Source organism: Chiroxiphia lanceolata, chromosome 13 (assembly GCF_009829145.1).
Source record: "Chiroxiphia lanceolata isolate bChiLan1 chromosome 13, bChiLan1.pri, whole genome shotgun sequence".
Lineage (NCBI taxonomy): Eukaryota > Metazoa > Chordata > Aves > Passeriformes > Pipridae > Chiroxiphia > Chiroxiphia lanceolata.
Window position 1 is genome coordinate 7582978 of NC_045649.1, and position 26920 is coordinate 7609897.

Genomic DNA, 26920 nt, shown 5'->3' on the forward strand with positions numbered 1-26920 from the left:
GGTGCAGCGCCCCGGGATGGCGCAGTGGCCGCTGGGCAGGGGCTGTGCCCGCTCCGTACGGGGGGGCACTCGCTCCTGGCCGGGGGTCTCCGCTTCTTACCGGCGGTGCCCGCTCTGGTACCGGGGGTACCTGCTCCATTCCGGCCGTAACTGCTCCTTAACAGCGGTACCCACTCCTTACCAGGGGTTCCCACTCCTACAGGCGCATCTCTCTCATGCCCACCCCTTCCGACCTTCCCTTGCCCCAAGAGGGGACAAGGGAAGCAAAGCGGCCACCCCACACCTCTGCCCCCGGGTACAGGGGGGCCCGGAGGGGAGGTGTGTGTTACCATCCGTTCTCCTGCCTGCATGGGCTGTGCGTTCCTCAAGAGGAGAATGGATCCCTGTGTGTCTAAACCTGCAGTTCAGCAGAACCTGTGTCTCCCAGCTCCCTCCAGTCCCATCTTGCTCTGCTCTTCTATCCACCTTCCACCCAAGTCCCCGGTGCTGCATCACCTGCATCTCTGCAGAGGCACTGCAGGAACCTGCCTGTCATGGCAGATGCCAAAATCATCAAAAAAAAAAAATTATTTGCCAATCTCAAATCTGACTGCCATGTTGGATGCCAAAATCACCAAAAAAGCTTGTTTGGAAACCAAAAATATAAAATAATTCACCAGTCTGGCAGCATGCAGGCAAAATGGGCAGGCATAAGTTTTGCATCCAAGGAGGCTCACTTGGGTACTACAATAAGGCCAAAGGAGCCAGTTTTTTACCAAATTCAGATTCCCTCTTGCCCTTGTAGGATAGGAGAGGAGCTCTGAGCCTGGAAGCTCTGATTCCCAACGACACTCCTTCTCACTGAGAGGTGGAAGTGGTACCTCTGAGCAGCTGTTTCTCAGCAGGGGTTAGTTGGTGTCACACAAGAAGTCGTGCCCAAGCTCCAAAACTCGAAGTTGTCCATCCTCCTGGACCATCCTCCTGGACCATGTTTCAGACAGTGGGTGGATCAGAAGGTTTTCTCCAAGATACCTCACAGATGGGAATTCTGGGGAAAGATGTGACATTTCAGTAACATTTTCAGGTATCTCACACTGGTAATTGCCATCACCACTACTTCCAACCATTCCAGGAATCCTGAGCAGCCTAATCCTGGGAGCACTAATCCGAACCTGACATCTAGTGGCTGCTCAACCCAATGGCTCAAAAATCTGCTGCTGGGTTTATATAAACATCCACATTTAGAAAGAAAGCTTAGAAAAAAATTACCTTGGCACTGAGCATGTTCTTCCAGTTTTCAACTAGAAATGGGAACCTGAAGGGATTGAAAAGACTATGACAGTTAATTAAGCAGGAAAACATATCAGAATTTTTCTGTAACCCTAAAAGCCTTTCTTTAGTCTACCAGCTTAACATTATAGACTCTATGGCTGTAACCTAAAGCAATTGTTACTGCATTTAATGCTTTATGCTGGGGTAAAATTTTCACAGGACCATGAAATTAGGTAGTTACAACTTAAGGGATTGTCTCTGTGTTGACCTTGTTACGCTGGACTCAGCAGACAGGACTGAGATAGAAATAAAATATATCCTTCAGGTGTTTCCAGATGAATGCTCCAATTTAGGTCTGTATTTGGGTGAAGAGAATCATTCATGGAGGGATTTACTCCACCAGTTCTCTAGGCCAAGCTCTTACCTCAAGGCAAATAAACTAACTGGAATCAAAATATCCTGAGCTGGGAGGGACCCACTCGGATGGAGTCCAACTCCTGGCCCTGCACAGGACAATCCCAATGACCTGCTTGATGACTGTGGAATTTTACACCTGACATTAACCTAATTCCCAGAAATTCCCATTGACTTTCACAAGAACAGGATGGAGTAATCTTCTTCTAATTCTTCCAAAAGGGAATTTCTTAATAGAATGTGGAAGTCCCAGGATCCAGAGGCAGTGGAATAGCAGCCATTGAACTGCCCCTATTTCAAGTCAACCACATACTTGACTCTCTTGCAAATTAATCCATCAGAGTTAATTCTGCAACTGTTTCTCCATTTGTATTCCTGAGAAAATCCTGGCTTTGCCAGTGTGTTCCCAGAGTGCTTTATATCTTCAAAGCACTTCCCAAATGCCAAGTGTTATTATCAGAACATTAACTCTCCTCAGGCCCCCAAGTTATTCCAAAGGATCTTTGAAGACTATTTGATTATCCAATCAGTTCTCCATGTGTTAATACTCAGGCACTCGGAGTTTGTCACATCAAAAAGGAAGGAAGGAAGGATTTGTCAGAAGGACAAATAATTACCAGGAGCAGGAGCAAATTGGCCATTTGTCAGGAGTAATGTGGATGTTCTTGACCAGGTATCGGCAGGGCTGCCTTGATCACACCCAGCCACCCCCTGGAACCAGACCAGCCATTTCCTCAGCAAACATCTCAGGTCCACTAAGACAGAGCTTGGAAGTTCGTTTTCTTGGGTAAATAGAAGTAGTGGCAGCTTCTAGAACCCTTAAATAGTAAAAATAGCAGAGCTGACCTCGCTCTTAATCTAACACAATATGTTGCCTGCCAAAAAGCACCACTGGGGAGGCCTTCTATGAAGCATTATCTACTATTACTTTAGGGGGGATTCCTTAGCCAGGAATGTAATCTCCTATTTTTTTCCCATCAAAATAAGTAGAAACTTGTTTGAATTAATTCAGCTAAGCAAAACCTCTCTCTATGATAGCTAAACTCCAAGCATGGCTCTGCAGTGAGACAGAGAAATTAATGTTCATTTCAGCTAATTAGCCAATCTTCACAGAATCACAGGATGGTTTGGGTTGGAAGGGACCTTAAAGCTCATCCAGTCTCACCCCCTGCCATGGACAGGGACACCTTCCACTATCCCAGGTTGCTCCAAGCCCCATCCAACCTGGCCTTGGACACTTCCAGGGATGGGGCAGCCACAGCTTCTCTGGGAAACCTGTGCCAGGGCCCCGCCACCCTCACAGGGAAGGATTTCTCCCTAATATCTAATCTAAACTTACTGTCTTGTATCAATTTTTAATTGTGGTAAGTAATTTATTTTACGGGTTATTTGACCAGATTATTGTAGCCACAACCACAAACTGGGAACCTCTTGAGTTACACCACACATGGGCTCAGTTTTATCAAGGCCAATTACACAACAGAGAAAGGAGCTCAGCTGACAGGTCCAGTTTAATGATCAGTGCCAAAAGAAGGAGCTTAGCAAAGATCCCCAAAATCTGGAATCCCCTGGGAAATGGCATGTTGCATCTGGCTGGATGTAATAAGTAATTAGTTACCCTTCCATCAGCACAGCAGCAACAGAGAGGGCATTGTGCTTTCATTCCCATTCTAACACAATTCAGCAGAGTCTTTTCAGAGCCTGGAAGTATCACAGCACATCTGACAGCTGATTAGACTCCACTCCTAATGAACTGGGTCATTCTCAAAGAGGAATTGTATTATTTGCTTGACAGAAAAATCTAGTTTTTAACTTGAAGAGCTTAATTACACAACGAGATCCAGGCACAGGTTTCTCTGGTCCTTTATTGCAGTTGCACACTAATGTAACAGTGTAAAATCCAGCAGCTACAAGGTTCTATACAGCAGGTAAAAACTGAAGGAAAAGGCATTCCCTATTACAGATGCTGTCTCCTAAGACAATTATTTTCAGTAAATTATGATCAGGCAGATAACAAACATTAAAATATACAAAATGTAATAACAGCCATGAAAACACAGTGAACAAAGAAAAAAGCAAAGATGTGCCAAGAAACACAAATTAAAACATTCAAAATTAAGGCACAAACGAACCCTTCCTCCAAAGTACAGTTCCAGTCCTCTAAACCCCTGTAGAGATCAAAGCAATCTCTGTTTCCAGAGCTTTCAAAGCCAAGGGAGACACCCCTGTCAGCTCTGGGGTCATTCCTGGCAGAAGGCAGCACAAGAGTGGTCAGGGGTACGAGGTGGTTACACCTGAAGTGAGAAAGTTCTGGAATGCAGGAATACAGATCAAACATTCAAATGCCAAAGGGAGTTGTTCCAACCACAAAGTGACCAAGACTGAGATAAGAGCAGCATTTAACAGGAATATTGAAAGGCAGCTGGAAGTCAGGCCAACACAGACACAGGTCTGTGCTCAAAAACCTTCCACTCCCGTTTCAGTCAGTTTTCCCAAAATTATTTCTATTACAGTCTTTAATTCCTAGTACTTATTGCCACAGGAATGCCTCCCAGGGCACTGTTAAGTTACAAAAGTGACCACTATGCAAGGAAAACACAAATATGTGCTTTGACCCTTTCATATTGTACTATCCTAAAGAGCCTAAAGATTCCTCTTTCAAATAAAGTTTCACTTAATTGTGCAAAATCATTACAGATATCAGCTCTTACCCAACAATTAAATCATTTTTATACACACAAAACAGAGAATAAGGGCAAAGAATTCTACCCCATCTCCTGTTTTACACACATGTGCAGGCACACAATTATTTCCTTGAAGTCAGCACTCACAGGGCCAATAAAGTCATTGTAACATACAAGTTAAAATTAAAATAACATCCAAAATTCCCTTTCTGTCCATTTCCAAACTGAAAATTCCAACAACAATCTGCCCTGCAACTGTAACCAGGTGTGCTAAAACACTACACAGAAGTGCAAGAAACAGCAAAATAACAGAAAACTTATTGTTGTAGCAAAGTTAATTGTTTCTACATTGACCCTGTTTCCATATATTTGAAGTGATGAGTGCTGAAATTGAAATTTATTAATTTTATGGCAGTAAAAACAGATGTGATTTTATCTAAATATGGAGTATAGCTTAGTACCTGTATGACTTCATAATGCACCTATTCTCGAACAATAAATGACAATACTTCAACAAAGTAAATCTCCATGAGAACTTGAAATGGATCACTGGAAAAGGGAATATTCAGCATAGCCTCTGATGGGTGGTGGTGTGTTAAAAAGAGATTTACACACCCAGGAGGAAAATGTGGTTCAGTGGAGCAAACCTCAGCATGGAGAACTCAGGTGGGTGTGAGGTACCACAGCATTACAGAGCACCTCAAGGTTAAACATTTACACCCCAGTGGTTCTCTAAATCTGTATTTTGTATTTCCCAGGAGTGAAACAAGCTCAGACAGAGCTTGTTTGGGAGCAGAGACACCCAAAAACTCGGTGAAAATTACCAAGGCAACTAAAAAATTGAGCAATTGCGTGAAGCCTTTTAGAATATATTATATATGATAAGGATATTATTGATGCAGGTCACCTATAGCCCAGTGCTGCCGAGTCTGCTCTATTTTTAAATATAAGGCAACATTAACATGTCTTTATATTACAATTTTTCCTATTAATAATGAGTAGTAAAATATCTGAACCACAGCCACCCTTCTACAGGGTCCTCTTCAGAGAAGTGTTTGCAAGAACAGCACTGAACAAAAACCTCAGACTTAATGACCAGGCCATGTACACTCAGGCAAAAAGTAAAAACATTTTTTTCCTATTGCCAGAACTGGAGATATTCCTTCAGAATTTATTTTGGAACATCTCGTTCTCTAGCAAAAATCATCACTGACGTGTTTCTGTACATAGTGGAAAGTCTGTGTGATGATGCCAAAGACTGTACAGGTCAACTGAGATCATGGAATCATGGAATGGTTTGGGTGGGAAGGGACCTTAAAGATCATCCAGTTCCAAGCCCCTTCCATGGGCAGGGACACCTTCCACTAGACCAGGTTGCTCCAAGCCCCATCCAAAGAGAGATGGAAAGGTGAACCAACATGGAAAGGTTCACCCAAGCAGTAAGAGGGCTTGGGAGAAGCAAAGAAACCAAAGAGAGATGTTGCCATTTTGAATTCGCTACACAGAAAAAACATCCTACACTGGGATAGAAGGGAGATTTTTTTTACATTTACCATGTACAGTCACTCCAAAGTTAAGTGGCCACATTCCAAATTGCCAGGGCAGAAAGGCACAACTGTTGCACAGTAACAACAGCCTGAGGTAGAGCTATTAAGGAAGCAAAGGCAGGATAGGGGCACTTAACTGGTTAAACAAGATTATTTCAAAACCTTAAAATCGTCAGGGTCACACTAAAAAGTGTTAAAGTGCTTTTAAACTGAACACTTGGACTTCAAAAATAAAAGTATCAATTCTAAAGCTCTGGATTTAGATTGACAAGCCAGTGTCACGTTTCCCTTGTGCTGAATCACAGCAGCAATGAGAAGCAAATGAGTAAGATCGGTTCCTCAAGAATCAAAAACACAATCAATCAAGATCACACCATGGTTTACAGATAGACCTGCTCCTCACCAGAAAATCTGACCATCCAGTGAAGCAGAAAGAGCCAGGGAAGAAGGTGCTTGAGAGAAAATCAGGCCTAGTAGGATGAGCAGAGGTAGATACTACTCGTGGCAATTGGACCACAGCTCCAGGATAAGACTCTGCAGGTGGCAGCTCCACAGCAGCTTGGTTTGGTCCACAAATACATTTCAACCACCACTGGACCTCGTTACCATAAGGTGCTAAAAATACAAACTGGTCCCCTGTTGTCCTGAAGCTGGATAAGTCTTTTTATAAGACAATACACTTCAAGGCAAAACTCTGAAGAGAGTGCACTGGTGCTCTGTGAGTTACTGAAATCAAAAACCTTTCTGAGGGCTGCATTTTGTCCTAGCACAGGTTTCAGAAAATGGTTTTGGCTTTTTTTCCCCAAATCCCACTGGGAGGGTCAGCTGAACCTTATCTAATCTTGCTCTCCTTTGATGTGATCGGTTTTCTGAGATCAATTGGACATTTTCACCTAATTTGCTGCTCTTGCCAGTCCTGAGATGCTGGTGAATTCTCCTCTGCTCTCTTCTCCTGATACATTATTAACACAGAAGAGTAAAAGCTGCCAAAGCTAAAAGCTTCTACATTTGTTAAAAGGTTTAAGAAAGTCTTCTGGCTTGTGATGTGTTTAGAGTGGACATTCTGCAGCCTCCACATCAAACATGGATCATGCAGCCAACAGAATGGAAAGAGCTTTTATTCTACAAGTCATTTTTGTCCTTTTCCTCTTTTCACCCAAGGAAAAAGGAAGAAGGTAAAATGTCTCTGTATGTGTGACTAGAGAAACTACTTCCAGTTCTCTTCTCAGATCTCAAACAAATTCACAAAAGCACCTGATCAGTGTTAATACTTTGCACTTCTTCACACTTTCTCCTTGCTAACAACTTTTTGACCAGGATTATTAACTCATGCAAGGCACTGAAACAGCATTTGAAGATACACAGAACAATTCAGAGAACAGGCAGAGGAAGACCTCTCCCACTGTTATTTTAGCTTTAGCTATCTTAATAATTCCTTACTGATCCCTGTCTCAAAGCAAGTCAATTTGTTAAGGGTTGATATTATTTACTTCTTCAGAAAAGCAAAACTAAAAACCCTCACAGCTTCTCTAGTGAAGGTCAAAGGGCACTTAGCAGGACTGCCACTGGGGCTGGCTGTGAAAGTGCAGGGATACACTGCAGGAAAAGGGAAAATAATGAGAAATAACATTATGTCCACGTGCTGCAGCCTGATGTTGATGGGCCACCTATGGCCTGACCTGCTCAGCGTGGCCCTGGGGCTGTGCCTCAGTGTCCAGGAGGTGCCTGACCTGGAAGGACGAGCGCACGGTTCGGTCCATCAGCGGCTGCAGGGGACGGAAGTTGTCCACCATCCTCTTCTCCTCCTCCCCATCTGAGGTGAAGAGCAGCATCCTAAAGGCCTCCAGCTGAGAAGGAGAAATGTCCACTTTAGTGACTTGGCTAATTGGGGGATTGTAGGAGTTTGTGACAAAACAAAGTCATTTATTCTTGGGGGGGAAAAATAAAAATGGGAGTTACTGTTACATTTGTATTCTGAGAAATTTTCAAACAAATTTCTGGCACTTCTTTGTCACCCGCTGGCAAAGATTATCCCATCATCCCTGTCAGTGCAGAAGAGGAATTGTCAGTCAGCTGCCATCTTTAGGCAGATTAAATCCCAAATGTGGCATGTCTGAGACAGACCTGATTCCTATTCAGATACTGGAACATGTGTCATCTTGAAATAAACCTGCCCAGCCTTAATTCACACCCTTCCTGACACGCTGTCACCCAGGAATGAGGGAACCTCAACAAGCAACAATCCAGGTAGTTGTTCTCTCAGTGGTTTATAACTGGGATTAAGAGAAAGTATGCAGCAGATCAGCTTTTAATGCTCACAAGGGCATTCCAATGTTAAGTCACTGCTGTGCCATAAAAGAATGAGAGTACAGGGCCAAGAAAAAGGAAAAATGAGAAAAATTTCAATTTAAAAGAAGATTGCTACCCTGTGTCTGCAGTTCTCTGCTCTGTTAACAATCTTCCTGTTCCTTTATGTAAACAAAAACATTAAAATCACAAGTAGGTTCATTTCTCAGAGCTGGTGTTTGGTTGGAGCATGACTTTCTTGATGGACAAGCCCCATGCAAAATTGTATTAAAAAAACCAAATCTCTCTTGCCTCATGTCATTGGATTCTCACTTCACTACTAATCAAAGCCTCAAAAAACAGGAACAATGCACAGATGATTTTCAGTTCCTTTTAAACCATGAATAAATAGTAGATTTTTTGGGGCTGTCCGTTTTTACTTGCTTTGCAGCAAACTCCTAAGACTTGTTCTATGCTGTGATGCCCCTCAAAGTACTCTCCACCTCTTTGAAGAGGCAAAAAAATCCTGAGAACTTCCAATAAAACCCACAATTGGAGCACAGTTCTCCTTCTGACCATTTTCCTTATCCCTGCATCTACTTTATACCTTTTATAACACGAACAACACAGGATCAGCCCTTGCAGTGCCTCCAAGATTTCTGTGCACGTGGCCATCAAGAACATGCACCAAAGCTCAGAGTTTGGAATTTCACAAAACCTTCCCTCCACAAAAAAAACCTCCTGGTGAGGGGAGCAAAATTATGCTCCAATAAATAACCTTAGAAGTTCCCAAAACGTCTGATGTTTTCAAGGGGCAGCTTCCAGCATTATCACAGATCAAGAGAAAACTCTTGAGAAGAGCTGACAGAGTTCAGGAGAGCTGGAGAAACATCTTGAGTCTTTCAGCATTAGCTCCTGTAATGTGAGGATTCCTTCTCAAATCCTGAATCCTCTGTGCATTCACAGAGAATTGCTGGCAAGGAAGTGCTTCTGTGCATCTTCCTCTCTGTGGCAGCAACAGGAATGATATGAAAGATAAATCTGAGATTTACCTGATCTTCATCCACCTCTATTGGCTTCTTCTTAATAATCCATGTGACAGATTCAGTCAAGGGGGGAGTGGTCAAGGAGCCTGCATAGGTCCAATAGTCAGGACATGAAGGTAACAAACAGGAGGGATCAAAGACATCAAACTCGATAACAGTGTCCTAAACACCAAGAAAAAATATTTTTAAGCATTGTATTTTGAGGAAAAAAACTACAGAAGATTAAAACATATCTTAATCGTGAGATTAAATACTGTACATGTTACATATATTATGGGAAATTAGGTGTTCTGAATATTAACAAAGTTCTACATAAAAATATAATATAAAATCCCACAAATTTGTGGGATTTGAGGCAGCTGCTGAGCAGACAAAATTGAAATATTTCTATTGTCCCCGCAGGCCATTAGGAATTCAGAAGAAACAAGGAGAGTGAAGGAGCAGCTGCCTGTGGCTTTGTGGGAGCTGGATGCAAACAGGGAAAAGGAGGAATAAGTGGTGGAGTAACTTCACCAGTAGTGTTGCCAGATACACTTAAAAGACTGCAAACAATAGTGTTTTACTTTTCACCATGTGATTTTAGGCAAGAGGGAGAGGGAAGAGGACTAAAGTTTTATTTAAATCATATCAAATATTCCCATCTCCAGAACTGCAATCCCACAAGTGAGGTATCAAACACCATATGGGAACTTCAGAGCCTGGGATTTCCTACACAAACATTGCTCCTGAGGATATACTGGCAATGCAGGAAAGGAAGATCCTGTTTTTCCCTTCCACTTTATCCATTCCCCACTGAGAATGAGAAATATTACAGTCAAAAATTGTTCAAAAATGGAAGGTTGGATGAGAGATTCTAGATGGAGGAAGGACATGAGAACAGATATTTTCTGACCTTCCTCCTCCCCAGGGTGATGTTTGGTTCTTAAGTCAGTGATAATGTTGGAAAGGCAACAAAGGTTTTCAAACGTTTTAAACCAAGTGCTGATGAGTTGCTGAGTGACAGCCTTTGGAAATGAGATCCCTTTCTGAGCAGCCCACATGCAGTTTGATGAGCCTGATGCTTGATACTAACCTTTTATTTTTATATCTGGACTTCGGTTTCTTTCAAATTCATATGCTGTAAAACATTATATTCTCATAATGGATGTATGTGCACAGATTTTGTAGGTCCTCTGGCACTGATTTGACCTGTTTGGTGGTTTATTTGTCACTGCACTGCCATAAATATTTATTTGAATTTTTTAAAATCCTTCTTGTGAGAAATAGCGGCACAGTGACTTCAGCTGGATGTGCTTACAAGTTACAACTGTCCACGTGCATTTTTTTTGTGTACTTTGAAAAGGGAACGGGGACCTGGAAGAGCAGGAGCTGCTACTGAGCACTATCAGAGATAGAGCACTCCCTCTCCTGGCAAGAGTCAGGAATCAACTAGGAAGAGAATCCCGTTCCCGAAGCAGAAAATTTAGTGTTTATAAAAAAGCAAATAATCTCCTCCTCAAAGACCAGACAAAAATCAAAAAGCCTTAATTCCCCAGTAAATAAACCACCACTTCAAGCGTGAAACACGTGCTTGCCCTTCCAAGGGGATACAACCTCAAGTGACTCATTTCTTCAAGAGGCTTTGAAAGCTTCAAGTACACAACTGCTCCTTAAAAATTCCCCACCCACCTCCAGTGGGACACTTCAAAGCACTGACCTTGTGTTTCACTGCTGGCAGGGCATCCACCAGGGTCTGCAGCCCCTCGTGCCGTGCTCCCAGCTGCAGGGGACAGGGAGGAGTTGGGGAATCGTTAAGCTGATGTTCTGCTTATCTATCTTAATATACATTTTTTGAAAACAATAATCACAGAATGTTGGAAGGGACCTCTGGAGATCTTCCAGTCCAACCCCCCTACCAAGGCAGGGTCACCTGGAGCAGGTGACACAGGGACACGTCCAGGTGGGTTTGGAATGTCTCCAGAGAGGGAGGCTCCACACCCTCCCTGGGCAGCTGTTCCAGTGCTCTGACAGCCTCCATGGAAAGTTGTTCTTCCTCATGTTGAAGTGAAACTTCCAGTGTTTTAGTTTATGGCCATTGCTCCTTGTCCTGTCACTGGGCACCACTGAGAAGAGTTTGGGACCATCCTGACACCCCTTGGAGATATTTGTATGGATTGATGAGATCCCCTCTCAGTCTCCTCTTCTCTAGACTAACCAGGCCCAGCTCCCACAGTTTTTCCTCATCAGAGAGATGCTCCAGACCCCTCATCATCTTTGTGGCCTCTGCAGGACCCTCTCCAGCAGCTCCTTATCTTTCTTGAACTGTGGAGCCCAGAACTGAACACAACACTCTACATGTGCCTCACTAGGGTTCAGTAGAGGAGCAGGATCACCTCCCTGAGCTGCTGACCACACTCTTCCCAATTCACTCCAGGATCCCACTGGCCCTTGGACACACTGCTGGCTCATGGTCAACTTGTCACCCACCAGGACCCCCAGGTTCCTCTCAGCAGAGCTGCTCTCCAGGAGGTCAGTCCTCAACCTGTGCTGCTACTTGGGGTTATTCCTCCCCAGGAGCAGGACCCTGCCTCGGCCGTTGCTGCTGTATTTTGCCCTGAATTGGTTTTAACAGAATGCAAACAAAAAGACATCACTAGAGCTTATGAAATTACCTTTAAAAACACTCCAATAACAGCCAGGCCATTCCCTTCCATCACAGCTTCCTCAAAAGTCGGGTACTCCACAGCATTCCAGTGCACCAGATGCAACTGAAACAGAAATGTGAGAAATCAGCACCTGCCCAGAGCACAGAAAAGAAACCTCACTTTTGATCTTGGCTACATTTGGGCCTTGGCAATGAGACACTGCAATGAGCTGCCTCAGAAACCACACCACAAAAATGAGGAACAAAGTGTTACTGGAAAATGGCCCTTCCCTTTTTATTTCTTTTTACCTTAAAACAATAGGCAAAGACCCATATATGAAAGGGATTTAGTCTGTGGGAGACTGGCTACAGAAATGCTAGTTAAAGGAACAAAAGAAAAGCTTAGTATTCCTGGAACTGGAGGGATTGTCCCTCTCTTAACAGGAAGAACAGAGCACACTGTCCTATTTTTCCCCATTGACTCCATCCTTTTTGTTGACTCTTTCTTCCTTAGTCATCACTTAAGCACAAAAGTTTTGCTATTTTAATAACTGTTTAAGAGTTGCAAACAGACAATAAAGTGATGATAATAACCACCATATTGCCAGAGAACTCTGCTGTACATCACTCTAATAATTTAAGAAATGCCAAAAAATTGCCCATAATTGGAATAAACTTTTGAACAGTAGCCAAGGCTCTGGGGGTCACATACACAAGACAAATTTATCACGTACAAGGTAAGGAGGATCAGGCCTCTTGAGTTACAGCTGTGGCTGGAAGAATTAAATAATCCATTTTCTCTTTAAATATTTACACCTGAGACAAGTGTTTGCATTGTTCAGCATTTTATCTCATACCTCTGCTGGGTAAAATTTACTGTCAACTGTGTGCTCTGAACCCCAGTCATTTATAGCTCCCCAGTGGAAGTGGAACTGCTTTAGCCTGTACTGGTTTTCCAAGGGACCTCCAACGATTACTAAAAAACACAAGACACACATATTAATAAACATGACTTAGAATTGTCCAGACAGGGAAATCCTTGACAAATATTTGCCCAGAAAAACATCAAGTAGAGCAACCATTTACACTGAAACAGTGACCTGTTGCTTGGCTGCAGCAATGACACATGTACTGAATGACATCCCAGCAAAGCCTCAATGGCTGTAAAAAAAATATTGACATTTTCGTGACAATCGAGACTGCAAAAATCAATTTTTGCCAGAAAAATCAGTATATTGTGTCACATGTTCAATTCTCCTCCAAGTTACAAAAATCCAAACATACTACTCTGCTTCAATACACATTTCAGACTGCAGAACCAAAGGGAAAAGACTTCCTTCACAGCCAAAAATATGCAAATATTCAAGCTACACTTCAGGAAGTATCTAAACTTGCCCCTGGGCAAGACTCTGAGTTCTGGAAGCTTTAATGCACTTTTTAGCCATGAATAAAGGCAAACCTTCAGTCTGCTCTCCTGATTTCAGAAGGCCTCTCCCCATTTCGCAAAGATACGAATGAAAAAGTCTCTGCCCGGCTTTGTGGTTTGACTCATTTCCTCCTGATTGAACCAGCAATATCCTGCAAATTCATCTTGCTCCTTATTATATCAGAGCATCTGGTAAATGAGGAACCATAATTACTGCCACAGGGCTAATAACACATATAGAATCAGAGAATCATTTAGGGTGGAAAGAGCTTTAAGATCATGAGTCCAACTGTTCTCCCAGCACTGCCAAGGCCACCACCAAACCAGCAGCATCTGCTGATTTTCACTTCACTGCAGGACATGGTGAAGTTTCATAGCAAACCATGGTCTAAAGTACCCAATCCCAACACTGCTTTTGAAAATAAGTTAATCACATTCATGTTAAGGAGAAAACAATGAGAGGCATTAAGAGCTTTTCATGTCTTATTTTTTTCCCTGAAGGCCAGCCAGCAGGTTTGGAATTCTAACTGGACAGGCCTGGTTGTGGTAACGGAGGAAGCTCAAACAGGAATGAAAATGCATTTAATTCATTTCACCCACTACTGCTGACCTCTTAGAACAAATGTAATACTGACCATCACTGAGAAATCATGATGCCCCATCCCTGGAAGTGTTCAAGGCCAGGTTGGATGGAGCTTGGTCTAGTGGAAGGTATCCCTGGCCATGGCAGGGGCTGGAATGAGATGAGTTTTAGGGTCCCTTCCAACCCAAACCATTCTGTGACTCTGTGATGGAGAAAGGGTGGGATGAAGAAATGCCAAATCCTTCCCAATTAAAGTGTCTGTGCTCTAACATGAACCACTCATCACGTGATGATGCAAACCCACAAGTGACTAAATTTGTGTTAATAATCACATTCACTTAAATATTTGCCTCACAAGTAACTTTAGGCACAGACACACAGATGTAGATACTCAGATTCTTATAGTGGACACCAGAAAGTGACAGGAAACAAATAGGAACTTACAGCCCCTTTACAAGCATTTCCTCTCAAATTGCAATTTGGATAATTCAAAACAAACCAGAAGTTTAAAGCAACTGTAACAACAACCAGGGAAAAGAATCACACCAGCTTTTTATTGCAGCCCTGGTTCTGTTTCAGCCTCATTTCCTGATGGCATCACACACAGACAGGACCACGTGCTGCACCTACCTTCCCCTCACCCTCTTCCTCCTCCTTCTCTGCTCACAAGCAGCACTACCTTCAGCTTTAGCCCAACTCTTGTTCTGCCTCATCTCAGCATTCGGGAATTTTTGTCTATCCTGGGTGTACATTTCATTTTGTCTTTTCCATCTTCTGTTTCAACTGTGTTGCTTTTGTTTGTTCACAAGCTTTCTTCTCTGGATTTCTAGTCTTGTTAGACAGAAGCTGGCAGAAAGAAAAATCAGAAATGGCAAGAGTAAAGAGAGAAAGGTGGAGGAGAGAGACAGGCACTTGAAAACTGGGGGGTTATACAGCACCATCTCACTGTCTGGTGTTTCTCTGTCACTTTGGAGCCTGTCACTGATGTTTGATGCCATCCCACCCCTTCATGGACTTGAATTCATCTGAGGAAGATGAGGATGATGAAAAGGCAATTCCCCTCTGTTACATCGATTCTTGCAGAAAAAAAACCCAATTTTGTTATCCACCAAACACCTTTCAGGATCATATCCCTCAACAGAGAGCAGGGTGTGGCTGTATAAAGCAAAAGGCTGTTAAATTAAAAGCAAACCTAACCTAAAGTTAGTAAGTTAAAATCACTGATAAGCTGACAAGTGATGTCTCTCCCCTAATCCCACCTCCATAATGCAACAGCAGGTTGTGCTGCAGAAACAGAAGGGTGGGACTTGGCTTCTCCATTACATATAACAGCTCTCAAATAAGCAAGACCAAGAATATCTCCTCTTGGAAACTGATATTCTGAGTGAAGAGCTGGAAACAATAAAAGAAAAAAGAAGCCTCAAATGTCACACCAGCTCCCTGCATTCCACCACCACCACCATTTTTGCTGCATTATCAGCCTCCTTCCAAACATCGATCAAAAATACTGGTACTGTGAACACAAAATATTTGTTTGCTGAAAGCTCCCTTCCCAAGAGCACTACTAAATCCCTCAGGAAGCTGTAGGATCTCTCACGGTGAGCAGTCACCTTAAACACAAATTACTCTGATCCGACAGGTTCAAACTTGCTCAGGGTCTCTCAGTTGCTCCCTCCAGGACAAGCTGAGTAATCACGTGCTCAGTTCTCCTGCCTTATGAAATATCCTTACACATACCTGCAATATCCTTTGGTAAAGGCAACTTTTAAAAGGAACAAAAAAATCTGGAATTTGGGAGCAGTATCTTGATTTTAACTCACTTGACCCTACTGAGCATTTAAAAAGATTGAGCTGCTCAGGTCAGAGACTTATTCCCATGAAGTTGCTGGAATGCATGACTGGATTTTCCATACATGACTCCTCTTGCCCTAAAACAGCAGGAACACACACACCTGCTCCCTGGGCAGCAGCTCAAGTATTGTTTAACTCCCCAAAAGCCCATGGAGATAAGCATTTGTGCTTTCCAGCTGCAGGTAATTTGGCAGCTGATTATTTCAAATGCATTAAATATAACTGTTAACACCACAAAAAAGATAAGTGGCAGATTACTTCAATAAAGTGCAGTGATGGAATCTGATTTAAAAGAGGTAAATACACATATATATGACTGAAGATTGACTCATATAGGCAAGGCTGTGACCTAAAAGACAAGACATTGAGGCTCGTGCAATAGGAATAAGTTTCAACATACAACAGGGGATTTGTGCAACATAATAAAAATAAATTCTATATAGACTTCCTTCATTCCAATTCCCACCACTGTAAATTCATGTTTAGCTACAGCATTTTTTACTGTACATTCATCTTCAATACTTGTCCTGAGATTCACTTCCCGCAACATCTTCTCCTCTCTAAGTATTAATGAGACATTAAATAGATTTTTCTGGGTTTTGCTTACTTGATCTATCAGTAGAATCGTCAAACTCAACGAGGAATGAATATCCATTGTTCCAGATGTGAAGACATGTTGTTGGGTCATAGCTGATTTTCAGAGGCTTCAGAAAGGGATCATAAACACTGTCTCTCCACTGGATGTTGATGGGAGACTGTCGGGTGCCTCCAGGAATTGTCAGTGGGCTCTGCCAAAGTGGATGCACTGGAAGATGATGAGGAGAGTCAGGCTGTGATGCACAATACAGAGCTAAACACTTCAGAACTTTTTGGCACGGGAAGGTGCTTTGTCACCAAAGGCTAATTTGAGTCAGCTGATGAGCAGGAAAGTAAAACAAAAATATTACATTCCAGCTGCATGACTCAAAACCACACAGGCAAGCGCAGTAATTTGACTTAGAACTGTGTCAATACCCTTCTGCATTTGGAATATGCTCTTCAAAGAAATTCTCTCCCCTTATATCCCAGAAAAAAGAATTTTTTCCTTTTATTGCCAGTTGATTTTAAGTTGGCTTCTGTTTTCCAACTTTGCCAGAGTCTCAGCACTCCATTTCAGCTTTCCTTGGACATCAGTACGATCAGCTGACCTGGGATTGCACTGGACACAGGATAACTGGGTAAATGCCCAGATGAAGTTTTTACAGGAGTTTATTCTGTTTAAAACCAGACCTGAGATCTGTGTGGATGGGGAGCACTTGTTCACCTCCTGTCCCCGACATTGATGACCTACAGACAAGTTTTTGTGCCCTGTGCATCCACCGAACCCCAAACATTACAGTCTACCTCATTAGAGACAAATTAAATCTTTTAACAAACCACTCACGTGTTGGGTGGCTAAACAACCTTCCCCCTCTGTTTCCTAGAGAGGAGCAAACTTTATCGGGCCACATAAGGTCACCTGCCGCAGGTAACGCGGCGCAAAATACCCTCTATATTCAAAACACAGTCACCCCCTGACGTTTCAGCCGAGGAAGTCGCGGACAAAGCCCGGCTGGACTCGGCGTCCCCGCCGCTCCGACACCAAGTTTGGCAGCAGCGGGAGCCCCCTCAGCGCAGGGGGCCGGGAGCGATGGAGGGACAGGGCAGCGAGGAGAGGGAGGGGAGAGCGGGGTGGGCAGCGGGGAGAGCTCGGGGCAGCGACCTGCCTTCCTCGGGCGCCGGGAGCCGCTCGCCCGGAGGGGTGAGCGCAGCCCCGGCCCCCGGCAGCCCGTCGCGGGGGTCACTGGCACTCACGGGCGTCTCGCAGGCGGTAGGAGCAGCAGGCGCCCAGGCTGCAGCGGCGGGTGCCCCGCCGGGAGGAGGCGGTGGCCGCCCAAGCGCGGCGGAGCAGCGGCAGCATCGCCAGAGCCATCGCGGAGCCGCCACCGCCCAGCCCGGTCCGGCCCGGCCCAGAGCGGCCCCTTCCGGCACGGCCCCCCCGCCGCCATCGCCCCCCCGCCGCCATGGCCCCCGCCTGAGGCGGGGTGGGGGCGGTACGGCCCGGCCCGCAGCGCTTCCTCAGGGGCGGGCCGACATCACCGCCGTTCCATCCTGTCACAACGGTAGAGAAGCCACAACAGTTCCCTGTGTGTGCGTGTTCGCCATTGCCCGTGGGCAGGCTCGTCCCTGTGCCTCACAGCAAAAGTGTGTCCCATCACACCAAAAGAGTATTTATTCCTTCGCACCAAGCGCATCCCCTCACACCGAAACTGTATCCCCTCGCACCAAGAGTATTTATTCCCTCACACCAAGTCTATCCCTTCACGCCAAAAGTGCATCCCCTCACACCAAAACTGATTTCTTTGCACCACGTGTATCCCCTCGCACCAAGAGTATTTATTCCCTCACACTTCGCACCAAGTCTATACCCTCACACCAAAAGAATATTTATTCCCTGGCACGAAAATGGATTTTTTCACACCAAATGCATCCCCTCACACCAAGAGTATTTATTCCCCTCACACCAACTCTATCCCCTCACACCAAAAACAATCACTTTGCACCAAGTACATTCCCTCACAACAAAAAAGTATCCCCTCACACCAAAACTGTCTCCTCACACCAAGAGAGTATTTATTCCCTCACACCAAAACCGATTCTTTGGCACCAAGTCTATCTCCTCACACCAAGTGTTCCATCACACCAAAAGTGTGTCCCCTCTCACCAAGAGTATCCCCATCACCCACAGAGATGGGTGGCCCTGGCACAGCAAGGTCCCTGCCCCAAACTATATATAGAAAACTTAGGAAAAGTTAACATTATGGTCACTTTTCTTGGCTGTCCCAAAGGCAGGAGGCCAAACCAGCCCCACCTTGGATGGTAAAAGGAGTCAACTCATATTCACCTGGCACTGCTTGAGGCAGTGAAACCTTGATGAAACTGGTTAAAACCTCGGTTGCTCCTTGCACCTTTTCTCTTATCCACCTGCCAGTGAGGAACACACTATAAAGAAAAGCCTGTAGAAAGCTGAACGTCAGTGAAAGCAGAGATAAAATGTTCTCATTTTTGCCAGCTGTTGGGCAGCCAGGAGCAGAACACCTCCCTCAGCTCCTGGCCTTCATCTTACCATCTGTTTTGAATCTTATTTCATAGTTACTCTCTTCAAATAATTTTACACGTCATTTCTCTTTTGAGGATTTTTTCTTTTGTTAGGATGAGTACTTTTGAATTTTCATGAGGAACCTGATGTGGGATTGACAATGTTTTACTGAAGAGGAGACAGGACTAGATACTCAACTAGAGTCAACCAAGAAGTGTTTGCTCTGGTTTACAACATTATGTAAGACGTTTTCATTGCATTCACAGTTTAAAGTACTCCTGAGTTGAGTAAGAGGAGGTTGAAATCTGGCAAGTTATTTGCTTTGAGTGGCTATACAATCAGAAAACAGATCATCAGGAGATGTACAAACAGCTTGTGATCTTAGGACAGTAAGCTGCGTTTAAATTTCATTGTGCTTCCTCCCTGCCAAGATACACCTTCTTTAAAGCACAGTCTTTTTTGTATAGTGGAGTTCAAGTGCAATTTGACTCTCAATGTTTTTCAGGAGGCTAATTTACTATTCTCATATAGAGCTCCCTGTAACTTGAAAAGAAGAGATAAGTACACAGAAAATTGAAAAGACTTGCTGCCCATAAACATCATGATTCAGTCAGGCTTAATCACAGTTTAACAGCTTATTGATCATGGTTAGGCAATTATTTAGCACAGGTCAGACGTGTCTGCTGCTGAAGCTTCTGATGAACAACAGGTACCTCCTGGTCATCAGGACAGCCCAGATGAGCTTCAGCTTAATCACAGCTCAGACAAAGCTTCAGATATTTTATATTCAGCATAAATAAGGGGTCTGGGGTTTATTCTCCCTGCTTTACACTGTGGCATTAAGATGACCCAACACCATGGAGCTTTTTAGGGGGTTGATCCTGAAAGATTTATTACAGAGTTACGAAGCTGGACAGAATGAGTCATTTCTTGAGGGCTGAAGAGCAAAACCAAAGGGAAGTTCTTACAGCACATGCTTTGAGAAACAGTGAGCTGTTCCAGTGCAAAACTAAAGAGAAATAATTTAGACACACAATACTTTTGCTTTCCTTTTGAATCATTTGTAGAGTCTCCATCCAATTTTTATGTGCACATGCTGTTTCTTACTGAGAATAAACATCAGTGAAACGCTGGCATTTAATTAAAAGAAACCTTTTCTTCTCTCAGAGGTGAAAGAAAAACCCTTGAAAATGGTCTGTGGCAGTGAGATGTTTTGCTTTGAACCTGCAGATGGAAAAACAAAAACTACCTGTGCAAGAGGAAACATAAGCCCTCAACTTTGTTCCAAGCACTAAGGCAATGTGGCCAAAATCTTCTTTTCTGGACCATTCCAGAAACAGAGTTTTCCCTTGGCTGTGCTCCGTTTAGAGATCGTGAATTGTGCAAGGGAGCCATGGCTCTAATGCAGCTAAAGCTGGAGGGAACAGCAGCCAGAATTACAGTATCTCTGTTGTTCTCCTGTATTCCCCAAATCGTTACATTTCTGGGCCATCTGGGAGGTTTTCAGCTCTTTTCTCTCTTGTTCCTGATCTCAGAATGGTTTCCACAGCCAGAAGTCTGGCAATTGGCCCAAGGGATGAGCTCAAGTGATGCAGGATCTGTGTGGAAGGAGAAGTAGGACCCTCATCTACGAGATCTGTTTTCAAATATTCAAAGTTACTTAAAGACAAGGTGGGAATTATGAACGAAGTGAGCAGTTTGCAGCCTTTGCTCACTGAGAATGGGTCTGTCTGTTGTTTACCTTTGTTACACACACATCTCTTATTATGGTCAGAGCAGTTATAGTAAATTTTGTCATATAAAAAGCATGACCAAGATGCAAATAACCTGTGAAGAGAGATCTGCCACAAACAGACCTAATCTGTGCTTGATTTATTCGATTTTTAGGCCTCCCAGACAGACACAGCGATGTTCCATTTAATTTTATAGTATTTGGAGGCTTCCTACATTTGCGTTGTGGGGTTTTTCCTGTCTTTCCCAGCTGAAGTGGGTATACAGAGCCATCCAAATAGTCCCAGTCTTTAGAATTATTTTCTATTATTAACAATTACTCCAAAACTACAATTAAAAAGTCCATTTAGGATTGATACAAGTATCAAAAGCTTCTGGCTGGGAGTCAAGATCCAGGCGAAAATACAGGTTGTATTAATGAATTATAACTCATAACAGTTTCCAAGCAAATATTTTGAAGGCCACAGTTCTGTGGTAAAAATCCAAAATAAATTGAGTTAAATGAAAGGATTTACTGCCAATTTACACTGTTGTAAACTTGATTTAAAGAGAGAAAACTTTTTTCAAGGCTTCAGTGTTAAATTCTGTTTAAGCATCCTGGGCAGAAGATCTCACATATGGGTTAGAAAATGAGGGGTAAAAGGCTCAGCTTCAGTAGAGTTCAGTCTTTATGGTTTTAATCTTAAAAGAAAGAGAAAAAGATCTGTGGAATCCAGTCCTTTGATTTGTTTACACAGAGATTTTCAAACGAGCTTCCTCCAGATCCAAGATAAAACAGGGAGGACAACAGGGTGGGAAGAGCTGAGAAACCCCACCCAGGGGAAGGAAATAAGGTTTTGTCCTGAGTTGGGCAGGGCTGTTTGCCGTAGCAACACATTCTGAGTGAGAAAATAAAATACACTTATTCCTGAAACTCAATAAAGAACCATTTTAAACTTTAAAGGACTCTGCTTCAGCCACTTGGGTTGAATATTGCCAAGGAAATCCAGGATAGATTGATTTCTTGGAAGATTTTTTTGTATGAATGACGATTTTGGGGGATAACAGCGATGGTTGGCCAAGGTCCATCATGACAAGGTGTTGAAGTTGAGTTGAATTGATGTCAGATGGGGACTGTGATTCGGGCCAGTTTATTGATAAACAGCCCAGTGGTTTTTATCAAAGGGATGTAGCTGACAGGGTGCCCTGAGCTCCACGGGGAAGCAGCACAGATTGAGAAATGCTGAGCTTTTCTCTGCTTCCAGAATGTTTGGCTGAGATAGGAGCTGGATGAGGAGGCAGAGGCTGAGGCTAAATCCAGATAAGGAGGAAGTAATTCCACTTGGCAAGGTAAAGCAAACAGAGGCTTTATCTTCTTCTGTATAAAAACATTTGCTAAAATTATGCATGCAGGCATGGAAAGGGCTTGGGAGATATCTCCTGGACAATTTGGGGAGTCCCTGCAGTTGTTTGTGCAGTCCTGGAGATGGCACACCTGGACTGGGTGGCACTGCTGCACTTGATTCTGCTTTTCTTGTAACTACTTCTAAAAAGAAAAAGCCATTCAGGTCTGCTCTGGCAATAATTACTGGGGATAAAGTTAAAATAATCCAATTCTAGATTTAAAATTTTATTTTAGTTAAAAATAAATCCATAGGCTTAAAATCCCCATGGAGAGCTTTTCCAGCAACTATTGTAATAAAGTAATGTCTGAAAGCAGCACCTCCACATATAGTTACAAGGTACCCCAGAGCTTAGCACAGACATGCACTGTGGGCCTCCACATCACTAGGAATTCTTACATACATGCCACGATCCTCAGCAGTGTTTTCACAGTTCTTTCCCAGTGAAGTACAGGAAAAGAAGCCAAAAAAAAGGCTCTAAAAATCAAAAAAAGGCTCTAGGAAGTATCATCCTTCAAGTTGTTTAACCCTTGTCTCAGTTAAGGGCCGAGTTCACTGTGAATAACCCCCAGACTTGTCTTACTCAGTGCTCCTGTCTACTCACTGCCTGCCAAAACCAGCCATTCCAAAGGGAATGTTTTCCTAAATCAGTTTGTTTTGGCATTTGCTGCATGAATGGCACGGAGTAGAGAAAGATTTAAGTAATAAATATTGTCAATCATTAATAAAAAAGAGGAATGTGAGTAAAAATAGATACCAATTGTAGTTATTTATTCAGTGGTCTTTCGATAGAGCAGCGTGGGATGATCCATCCTGGAATGGGATCTCTTCTTATGTGTAACCATAAAATAATTCTCCATTCCATGTGGAAATCTGGAGAGCTCAGTTTTTCTCCAGTTTGACTTCTTACCCCACTGAACAGTTGCAGATAATTTTCCTACAGTTACACCTTCTCTGACTGAACAGAAATGGAACACTTCATCCTAATAAATTCCATTCCTAAAGTTCTTAACTCTATAGGCCATAAAATTTTGTGGGATGTTAACACTGAACAAGCAGAAGAATTGGGATTGCATAGGGGGATCCTGTGCTGCCTTTTCATGAATTCCATTACTTTTTAATGATTTATATTGTCTGTGTCTCCACATTGGAAGTTGTTGGACTCATAATAAATATTCACTTGCAATCTCTCAGTTTGTGTCTTCAAATATAAAAATAGTGAATAAATTATAAAAAATAATGAATAAAGATACAGAATAATGACCTTTTTAACCACAGTTCCAGAGGTTTCTCTGGATTTCCCCTCTGGAGCAGTAATTCCTGTCACCACAAGCAGTTTGTGGGAGCCCAGCACTGCACTGTCTGGCACAGGTTTGGGCTTTGGCTCTTGAATTGAAAAAGCTTATCACAAACTGGAGATAAAGGAGTGATATGGACAGTGCTTGTGAATATATTCCCTCATGTGCACCCACCCATCTGTGCATTGGTTTGACAGACTAATTAACGCATCTAATTAATATGAATTCAGTGGAAAAGCTACTATTACATGCACCTAATTAATACTAATTTGTTAGAAAAGCTATTATTTTATGAGGCTGAATCATTGTTTTTCTAAACTTTATTGTAGTGCTTTTCTTGGAATAGAAGAAGAATGTCTTTTTCCTTATTTTAATCAGGAAAATGAAGTTTCTGAGCCTGCTTGTCAAGACAAAACTGGTAGGGAAGGAAGTAAAAGTTCAAGAGACCTTTGAGCTGTGCTAAGAAAGTTCTGCACAGGTCAGAAAAGAGGAAAACACTGTCATGGATGCAAGTGGGATCATTTCCATTTTGCATTAGGAATTAGGCTCTTCCTTGTGGTTGTTTCACTGGTAAAACAATTCAATACTAATTTTGCTTCTAAGATTAGGCATCTTCTGTAGATTTAAAAATCGCCTTTTAAAAATGCATTTACAACTGCAGAGCTATTAAACATTGAAATCACTGAATATTTCTTCTGGCTTTCAATAGAAACAAAGCTTTGTGCCACAAAATCATCTGCTTTCTCATCAATTAAGTAAATACAAAATTTGGTGTTTGGTAACTGAAAAAGAAAGGAATCACACCTCAGTATTCAAGCAGGGATCTGGCTGTTCTTTGGGAAAAGTTAAACTGAATACATTTAAAGAGGAGAAAATAGGAAACAAAAGGATTTTCCAAATGGAAAAAATTACTCTACTGTTCTCCAGCTGATGTTATCTGTGCAGACACACAACCTCTGGTGGCCTCATCTTATCTATAAACCACTTAATCAGTATTTTAAATAACTAAACTTTTAACATCTTCCAGTAGTATCCTGCACCTCACAGTGATTTATTGTATTTCTGTACAGCACATTTAGAAAGGTTTTGGTTTGTACTGGGCCTCATTTTCAAGATTAAACATTGTGATGTCCATGAAATTCAAAGTCAGACTCAACTTGTGCTAAATGTGTTTTGAATTACACTTATTTCCGTGCAACCAGTCAAACATTGCAGGACCAAATTAGAAAGTAGTGATTGTATATTGTTTCTTCACTGTAGTCACAAGTGAAAATCCCAAACAACCTGGTAGCAGTGGCACAGCAGAAATAGAGAACAACGTTTTAATCCTGCAATTCCATAAGGTATTTCCATCTCTAGTTCCTCTCACTCTTTTTTCTTTCATCCTTCAGTCACATTCTCAGGTTCCCCCTTTTGATTGCCTAACAAATAAGAACAAGACTTAACTACACCTTTTCTCTTTCTACCTCAGCATCTCCATTAGGCAAATATCCAATATTTTTGGATAAAATGAAACGCACTTACAGGCAGCATTCCTGTTTTTCCTGGAGCAGGCAGCCAGGCTGCAGGGCCGTGCTGGGCTCCGGAGGCTTTTCAGCTGCTGGTAGAGACACCCCAGGGCTTTTGCCTTCACACCATTCATTGCCACCACCGGGGCCCTTAAAATCTTCACTTCCTCACTCAGAGGAGCTGTCCAGACTCGATGGACCTGTGAACACAAAGAGGAAAAAAAACTTATGTATACAGAGCTCTGAGATAACTGAGGGGTCACCAGGCTTATTTTTGAAAAAATTGGAGAGCACCCTTTGCTGGTTCAGAGGTGGAGCCAACTAAGTGGTTAATTTTTAACTTGTCCCTAGACTGTCTTCTTCATTGGCTCTGCATTTCCTCAGAAGGGCCTGACTGGTTGATGATTATTCTACGTGTGCTTTCCAGGCTTTTTTTCCCCCCTCATCTGGCTCAAAGAACAGGCTTGCAGAAAGCCCCTCTTTGGAATGCAAGGAGAAGTTTCTTATCACTTCTTCAGGCTACACACTTTGAAAATGAATAGTTGTGTATCTGAATACTGATAGCCAGGAATTGCTAGCAGGAACAGTTGGAATGCTGAGGGCTGGTGACTGCTCAAACTGAGGAATTCCCAGAAATCCAGGAGATATGCAAAGTTTGCTGAGAACAGGGAGAGGAGCATTTTAGCTCTGGGCAGCATCACTGCAGCCTCGAGGTAAGGAATTTAAGAACAAACTAAATAACAGATTTTGTTAAGAACAAAAAACATCCCCTAATTTTGTACAGACTAAAAATAGGAAAAGGCATAAGGAACCCTGGTTACTCCTCTGCTCACACACCACTTGGAACCAGGTGAATTGTTTGTGTTTCTTCAGTGGAGAGAACAGATGGAGATGTTTCCCTGCCCCACATTTCCTAGAGATGAAAGCAAGGTTACTGTCTTCCTATTTCCACCTGCAATTCTAGTAGCTTTTCTGACTTATGTGAAAAATGTGTATCAAAATCTCACCCTTGCATTTTCTTTGGGATGTTTGCTCTCCCTCCCATGGCCAAAATCCATGTCAATGGCACAAACGCTTCCTCTGGAGACTTCCCAACATTACAGATTATTACAGGCCAAATGGGAATAAAAATGGGGAGCCACTGAAAATGGAGTTATCCTTTCCAATGGCAGGGAGGCAGGGATCCAAGGATGACCCAGCACAGCAGAGCCTGAGCCAAAGGGTCCCCTGGCAGTGACAAACCAGGTCCAGAGTCCAACCAGGGAGCCCAGACAGCAGCAAAAGGTAACAGGGCGAAAGGGCAGCAGCAACAACAAGGCTGCAAAGTCCTTCCTGAGGACAGGGAGAAAGACAAACCTGAAATGACCCAACAGCAGAGCTGAGAGGCCGAAGCTCAAGCTCAGGCTTAAGTGGGCTCCTGGCCCCTGGGGGTAGGTGGAGGCTGCAGGTGAGGCTTTTCAAGGCCATTAAAACTCGGTGGGGGTCTCAGGGTCATGCCAGAACAAAAGGATCGTGAGGCCTTTAGTAATTCCCTTGTCAGAATTGACAACACCCATGTGATTATTTTCTTTCATTAAATACACAGGTGGGTGTATTTTGAAAGCTACAGAATCTATCAATGACAGAGCAAGAAGAAATGATAAATGATAAGACTATTAAAATTAACATGCTGCTATTAGAAATTTGCCATTAAACCCAACTCCTTCAGTAAATCATAAAATTACCTGTGAAATATTTTTTAATAGTTTACTGTTTGTTTGTTTGGGGGAGTTGTGTGGGTTTTTTGTTTGTTTGTGTAACAAATGGTTGTTTTGAATTAGAAACTTCTTTGCTTGGTGATATTTTCATGAAACACCTGCCTGTCTGTCATCTCTTATCACACAGGGAAATTTTCCCATGGAAGATTTTACCTCAGCCTAAGGGAAGCTTTTCTTTGATGTCCACACTTTGCTGGGACACCTTGTGTGACTCAGTTCAGCAGCCTGGCAACCACCTCTGCTCCCTCTGGTTATTCATTCTCCCTCATTGGGGTCCCCAAACGGGACAGAACATTCCAGATGTGTCCATAGGAAGTGCTGAGGAATGGGGAACAGTCCCTTGATGTGCTGGAAAGCTCTAATACACCCCACTATGCCATGAACCTTCCTCACTGTGAGGGTGCACTGCTGACAC

General features: G+C 43.0%; 2 protein-coding genes across 5 annotated transcripts in view; one reads left to right on the top strand and one right to left on the bottom strand.

Moving 5' to 3' along the window:
* CA5A (carbonic anhydrase 5A) lies at positions 1-25036 on the bottom strand. Of its 4 annotated transcripts, XM_032701017.1 has the most exons (9): positions 24765-25036; positions 16319-16516; positions 12709-12827; positions 11880-11975; positions 10925-10987; positions 9235-9390; positions 7627-7743; positions 1249-1294; positions 1-1027 (listed from the first exon to the last, which is right to left on the bottom strand). In XM_032701017.1, the coding sequence occupies exons 1-8, from the start codon at positions 24880-24882 to the stop codon at positions 1277-1279; spliced, it is 885 nt and encodes a 294-aa protein (XP_032556908.1). In that variant the 5' UTR covers positions 24883-25036; the 3' UTR covers positions 1-1027; positions 1249-1276. The 4 variants fall into 4 exon arrangements, with proteins under 4 accessions (XP_032556908.1, XP_032556909.1, XP_032556905.1 ...); XM_032701018.1 differs by lacking the exon at positions 1249-1294 and having other exon boundaries at positions 2-1027; XM_032701014.1 differs by lacking the exons at positions 1-1027; positions 1249-1294 and having other exon boundaries at positions 3512-7743.
* BANP (BTG3 associated nuclear protein) overlaps positions 24758-26920 on the top strand; it is a 123702-nt gene continuing 121539 nt past the window's right edge. The window contains exon 1 of the mRNA XM_032701012.1: positions 24758-25461. The gene's annotated coding sequence lies outside the window, so the exon portion shown is untranslated. The remainder of the gene's footprint in view (positions 25462-26920) is intronic.